Consider the following 6,829-nt stretch of genomic DNA (forward strand, 5'->3'; position numbering starts at 1 on the left):
TGCCGATAGTGTCATACTCACCAAAGGGGAGGCAGCACTAAAAGTGCCTAGGGCAGCAGAAACTCTAAATACAGCCCTGGCTAAAGGACTAACAATCTTGACGACCAAACAATCAAATTACATCTAGATTTCTTGGTCAATATATTTTACATCATTTCGACTATGATTTCTGTTCCTTTGTGCCTTTTCAATCACTGTTTACTGTTCGTTATTCATTCTTATATGATGTTAAAATATATGTTTATGCGATTAAATAAATAATATGCAGGAGCCGCCTGTGTTTTACAGTCGATGCTCCACTATATCGGGGATAATGGCTTACAGATAGTTGCATATAGCTGTAGGGTGGGCGTCTAGGTTCTATTCCCCTGTGGGCCCCAGTCACCCCAGTCTGACCCTGGCTGCCTCGACTCTGCTCTGTCCCTTAAACTACACATCCAATCCCTTACTACCTCCTGCTAACTCTAATGCAGCGCCCCAGAGTCCTGGTCGTTGCAGTACTGTGGCTCCGCCACTAAGGGGAGCCATGGTGCGTTCGATGGCACTGAAGGAGTTCCTCCAATCAGGTATCACAGACACCAATATGTTTCACAGCTGGGCCTCCGGGGGGAGCTAAGGGTGCTATTCATTAGGCCACTCCCCACCATAGTGGGTAAACTGGGGGTCAGGCAGGAAGTTAGTAGAGAAAGCTGACTGGATTGAACGAAGCAACACCTAGTGAGAGAGGGTGTTGTGGAGGAAGAGACAGTAGGGTCTCTGCCAGGGGTGGGATCCTGGCAGAGGCTTGGCATTGAAAGAACGTAACGGGACCGTGCCTGCTCAGGATAGCGGCGGTGCCCTAAGAAAGGATTAGAAGCGAGATAGATTGTGCTGAGTGAGAAACGAGATCAAGCAGAAGGAGAATACCAGCAGGGGTTTTGTTGAAAGAGGCAGCTCCTTGCTGAGGCGCATTACCGGTGGCCGGAACGCCGAGGGAGTGGAATAAGATACAGCTTTAAGCCATACTCCAAACAGCGGCAGGACAGTCAGTCTCAGGCGGGCTGTCTACCACATATCACCTATGAAGTCTTGGGGGGCAATTGCGGGAGAGGGGCGTCTCTAGGGTCCCGGAAGAACTCCAGGCCTACCTGACAAACGGGTGCCGTTCTTACTGTAACATCAGGAAGGGACGGAAGATTAGCAGAAGATCAGTTAATCGAGTTGTGAGGGAACTTAAGAAACAGACACAACAGTTGTGGGGTACTTTCCGTAAGCACAGCAGGGAAGGACTACAACACAAAGCGCTAAGAAGGAAGGCACTGATTTCCACCTGTGAGGAGAACTCTGGAAGTGCCATTGGACCGGCCGGACTTGCGCAGCCTGGTGGACCGGATTCTGGACTGAGGACCGAGAGATCTCCAGTAAAGAGGTAAAGAGACTGCAACCTGGTGTCCTCGTTATTTACCGCGACCTGCACCCCACAACTGCACCGCTATACCACCGTTAACAGTACCTATTTGCAACGGACGTCCCCCACTGACAGACAGGGCCACGGACCGGGTCTAGCCACCGTGACAACCCCAGGACTGAGATCCCAGAGGCCCGGCTCCGGGTACCCCTCGGCCCTGCGGCGGTGTGGGGGCGCTCCAAATCTTGGCGTCACGAACAGGATCTACTTAAGCCTGAAGAATCAGGTCATGTGTGCCTTGGAACTGTGATTTATCGTGCTTGGACTGTGCTTTATTACAAGGACTGTGTGTTGCCACTTGCCGCCAGAAGTTCCCGCCAAAACCGCCGCCATTACAGCGCTAAGGAGAGCGCAGGAGAAGAAGAAGGGCGTGGAAGTGGGCGTGAACAAGCTGAAGAGCGCGAAAGACAATGGCCGCCCAGTCTAAATATCTCGGCCCCTTGAGGACATGTCTGTCAGCAGCCGAGATCCGCCTCCTGATCCTTAATGGTGGGCAGAGACAACGAAAACGAAACCGCCCACGAAGAAGAGAGCGGGAAAAGGACCGGGAAGAAGAAGCGAGCAACATGGAGGACGCCATGGCCAGCCACCCGGAGCCGGAGCGTGGGGTCGGAGCCGAGGACTCCCCCAGCTACCCGGAGAGGCACCGCAGCCAGACCTCCACAGTTGACGCTGACCTCCTGCAGACCGGAGCGGACGAGCTGATCCACCAACCCCGGCAGATGCAGCTGAGCACTGAGGCCGGGTGGAAGAAGACCATCATCGGGAGCCTCGCCAGACGTCTGTCGGCAGCCTCGTCTGGTCCGGAGCAAGAAAGAAGTTCCAGCGCTCCGAAGCCAGAAAGCAAGGCCCTGCCGGAAAGCGAGGTGCTGCAAGCAGAGATGACAACGTCGCAGCACAAGGCCCTGCAACCAGCGTTCCAGACCCCAGCGCAGACGGAGCAGACCGGCACCGGAGGGACCGCATCTGAAGCAGGTATGAAGGACGACCCTGCCCTGATGACTGACACCACTCCCGTGACTGCTGGTGCCACAGCTGCTGACTCCGTTCCAGTGACTGATCTTGCAGCATCCGCTGCCTCTGCTGCCGCAAATGCCCCTACTCAAGCTGCGCAGACCTCCATCGCTGTGCATGACCTAACCGTATATGAGAGACGGATTAACGGCGTTTGTCCAGCACTGGGTGCAACCCTGGACTTCACCCTTCCCGGGCCAAGAGGGGTTAAGTGCCAGGTGCAGCCCTGGAAGCCGTCCAACTAAGCCTCGGAAACCTGAAACTGTAAATAGTTAACTGTTTGTCCTTTAAGTTGCTGCTAAACCCGTCCAGGGTAAACTTTAAGAAAGGTGACCCCTTTGTTGACCCGGGGTCACTATTGTTGTTTTCTTGAAGTTTTGCACAAAGTTACACAAACTGCGAAATCATGGACTGTGCATGATTTGAACTTTCTTGTAAATAGTTTGCACCTTCTTAAAGGCGCTTCCTACTGGTTTTGTTTAAAGACATTTTGCGAAGAAACCATTCCGGAGCCTTTGCATGGACTGGTAGGCTGAGAAGAAGAGCTACCTCAGAAAGACTTGATCTCCTCTTAAAGGGGAGGTTAGAATTGAACTTGAAAGTGATACTGTTTTAGAACAGTAATGTTAAGATAATGCTTTGAAGGAAATGTAGCTGTTTTTCATGGAAAAGTTATGTGTGTTTAATTTGTTTAAAATGTGAAACCTAGATAATGTTCTTTGAAGAGAAAGATGCAGAAAGCCCGTAGGGGTAGATGTAGAGTTCCGTTTAACTGAAAGTAAAGAAGTAATAACGAAGGTGAGGATAGAAGGTAAACCCTGCGTCCCCATAGAAAGTTAGTTCGTTACTAAGGACAGAAAGTAGACCCGTAGGGGTTAGTGAGTGAGTCCTTATAGGAGCCAAGCAGAGTGGGCTCCATGCTCTCAAATTGAAAGGAATGTTATGTCTATACTATGTATAGTAGAGAAAGGCAGTAGGCCCTGGCTGAACGGGGCGGTCCTGTAAAAGAAAGGAGAGGCAGTAGGTCTGGTGCCATAGGGACAGGCGGTCCTGCAGGTTCAAAGTAGGAGAATGTGAAGTTACCTTGCCCTGTAATGTGATTATAGGAAGGCCTTTGGTAAACTAAGAGTGTATGTTTCCTAAAGGCAATGTTAATTTATTGTTCCAGCATTTGCACTTAGTAGAATACCCGGTTGGGTAATGAGAGTTAATTGTAGCCTGTTGCTATGATATTTGATTATGTTTTGTAACGTTAAAGTGTCCTCACCTCCCATAAAGGGAAGCCTGTTCAAGTATGCTTATTGTTTTGCACTCAACAAATTTGTATGTCTTTTTGCTAACCTGTATTGTTGTTTTCTTCCCAGTCCCGGAGTACTGTGTTTAACCAGGGGGGAGTGCAGCGCCCCAGAGTCCTGGTCGTTGCAGTACTGTGGCTCCGCCACTAAGGGGAGCCATGGTGCGTTCGATGGCACTGAAGGAGTTCCTCCAATCAGGTATCACAGACACCAATATGTTTCACAGCTGGGCCTCCGGGGGGAGCTAAGGGTGCTATTCATTAGGCCACTCCCCACCATAGTGGGTAAACTGGGGGTCAGGCAGGAAGTTAGTAGAGAAAGCTGACTGGATTGAACGAAGCAACACCTAGTGAGAGAGGGTGTTGTGGAGGAAGAGACAGTAGGGTCTCTGCCAGGGGTGGGATCCTGGCAGAGGCTTGGCATTGAAAGAACGTAACGGGACCGTGCCTGCTCAGAATAGCGGCGGTGCCCTAAGAAAGGATTAGAAGCGAGATAGATTGTGCTGAGTGAGAAACGAGATCAAGCAGAAGGAGAATACCAGCAGTGGTTTTGTTGAAAGAGGCAGCTCCTTGCTGAGGCGCATTACCAGTGGCCGGAACGCCGAGGGAGTGGAATAAGATACAGCTTTAAGCCATACTCCAAACAGCGGCAGGACAGTCAGTCTCAGGCGGGCTGTCTACCACATATCACCTATGAAGTCTTGGGGGGCAATTGCGGGAGAGGGGCGTCTCTAGGGTCCCGGAAGAACTCCAGGCCTACCTGACAAACGGGTGCCGTTCTTACTGTAACATCAGGAAGGGACGGAAGATTAGCAGAAGATCAGTTAATCGAGTTGTGAGGGAACTTAAGAAACAGACACAACAGTTGTGGGGTACTTTCCGTAAGCACAGCAGGGAAGGACTACAACACAAAGCGCTAAGAAGGAAGGCACTGATTTCCACCTGTGAGGAGAACTCTGGAAGTGCCATTGGACCGGCCGGACTTGCGCAGCCTGGTGGACCGGATTCTGGACTGAGGACCGAGAGATCTCCAGTAAAGAGGTAAAGAGACTGCAACCTGGTGTCCTCGTTATTTACCGCGACCTGCACCCCACAACTGCACCGCTATACCACCGTTAACAGTACCTATTTGCAACGGACGTCCCCCACTGAAAGACAGGGCCACGGACCGGGTCTAGCCACCGTGACAACCCCAGGACTGAGATCCCACAGGCCCGGCTCCGGGTACCCCTCGGCCCTGCGGCGGTGTGGGGGCGCTCCACTAACTCAAAAATATTTCCCGAATTTGTCCTTTCATCAACACCATATAATACCTACAAAGGATGACTGCATTTTGGTACAATAAAAATAGACTTAATTCAAAAGATAAAATCACAGTTGTATAGAGATAAATACATCATGGTCCAAAGAAGATATAGAATGATAATATTTACAAATGAAGTAATCTATACAACATAAATAATGCACTTAGCAATGACAAAATATGTCATCATACACCGTGTACCCTCATGTATAATGAAGGTAGGTAAGGCATTCCAAAAAAAGGATAATGTAACCATCAAATGTGAAAATAAATGCTGATAAGTAAATATAAAATTTAATTAGATAAGACCTTCAAGAAATATTGATATGGAAGAAAAATATTTCCTAAAGGGATAGTAACAGAGTAAACAAAGCGCAAGACATTATCAATACCTCATAATGAATAGATGATACATAATGGATGCTACCTACAAATTCATTGGCATACAAGAAAAATGTAGATTTCTCTGGAATAAGATATTAGATTGCAGATATTAAGGTATCAGTTTATTCGGCTCCCTATGACCTGCGTACCCATATAGACAGCTTAGGAGGGTTGATCCTGCTGACAGATTCCCTTTACCCCCTGGCCCATTTACCAAAAGTCTTTTATACTTTTACACAAAAACTTTTTATAAACTCATAAAAATATAGCTATCCTTTAACAAGCACAATTACTGCTTCCATCCAGGTGATAGTGTGTGAAATGCAGAGCCCTAAGAGTTTCAAAATGATCGCTCTTTACCCTCCATTCCCATTAACTATTACAAACTGATGTGCCTCTATGTATTTCCTAAAATCAGTGACGATTTCCCGTGTCCAGACCTAAGTTGTTCTAAGCACACCAAGTTTTCTGATGTTCAATCTTAGCTTTATATAGCTAGGGATAGTGTCACAAAGCATCTTGAATATATATAAAAATATTTTAATTACATGAGAAACACTCTCCTTTTTTGCCTATTGAATAATGAAATGAACATTTACACAGTAGCCAGAATATGTTATGCGATCAAGGTAAAACTGTACTTACCTATGCAAGAAACTTCTTGTTCGGATCCCAGCACTGGATTTATTGCTGCTTTTTCTTGATCTAATAAAGAACGTGATTTGCTGCTTTCTATGAAAAGCACCAGGATCAGCAGGAAAAGCATGGATGTAACTAGACTTAGTCCCCTCATCTTCTAGAGCTCTGACAGCACAAGCACAGTTCTGTTACTGATCTGGTCAGATGACTAACAGAAGGAAGTCCCCATGCAAAAAAAAAACCACAGCAAACTGGTAATATGCTAGTTATTCAGCTCCGGGTCACCAGCAAATATATATAATGATAATGAAGCATATTGTAGCAGAACAGGAAATGCTACTAAGGCTCATTTTATAAGAAAACAACACTAACTGCACAGTTCTTAGAAAGACTGAACGTATGCAAGAAAACAACAGCCGGACCTACTCTACTTCCTCCTGTCACTGTCATGTTATCTGTGTCACATGTTGAGAAAGTGTGTACACAATGTACCAAGAAGGGAAATTGCATAGTAAGGGGACAAGTAAAACAGCATGTGATGCTGTCACTGGGAATTCCGGGCAGTGAAGCCCTCAATCCAGATACAGCGCTGTAATTCTCTTCCTAAACTGAGAAAACACAGTGATGAATGTTTCAGTATGACCTGCATTCATAAATATGTAAGACAAAGAATTGTGAGTTTCTTCATGCCATATTCAGAAATTGACAAAAAGAGTATTTATGAGATATGATACCCACCAAGCCATAA

General features: G+C 47.4%; 1 protein-coding gene across 4 annotated transcripts in view; it reads right to left on the reverse strand.

Annotated features, from left to right (window-relative positions):
* AOAH (acyloxyacyl hydrolase) overlaps positions 1-6,529 on the reverse strand; it is a 310,271-nt gene extending 303,742 nt beyond the window's left edge. For 2 of the 4 annotated variants that reach the window (XM_077269242.1, XM_077269240.1), the window contains exon 1: positions 6,088-6,345. In XM_077269242.1, coding sequence (XP_077125357.1) covers positions 6,088-6,235 — 148 coding nt within the window. In that variant the 5' untranslated portion in view covers positions 6,236-6,345. Of the gene's footprint in view, positions 1-6,087 lie in introns of all 4 variants that reach the window. The other 2 variants (XM_077269241.1, XM_077269239.1) reach the window with 2 other exon arrangements.
* Positions 6,530-6,829: the final 300 nt, after the last annotated feature.

Source organism: Ranitomeya variabilis, chromosome 6 (assembly GCF_051348905.1).
Source record: "Ranitomeya variabilis isolate aRanVar5 chromosome 6, aRanVar5.hap1, whole genome shotgun sequence".
NCBI classification, from domain to species: Eukaryota; Metazoa; Chordata; class Amphibia; order Anura; family Dendrobatidae; genus Ranitomeya; species Ranitomeya variabilis.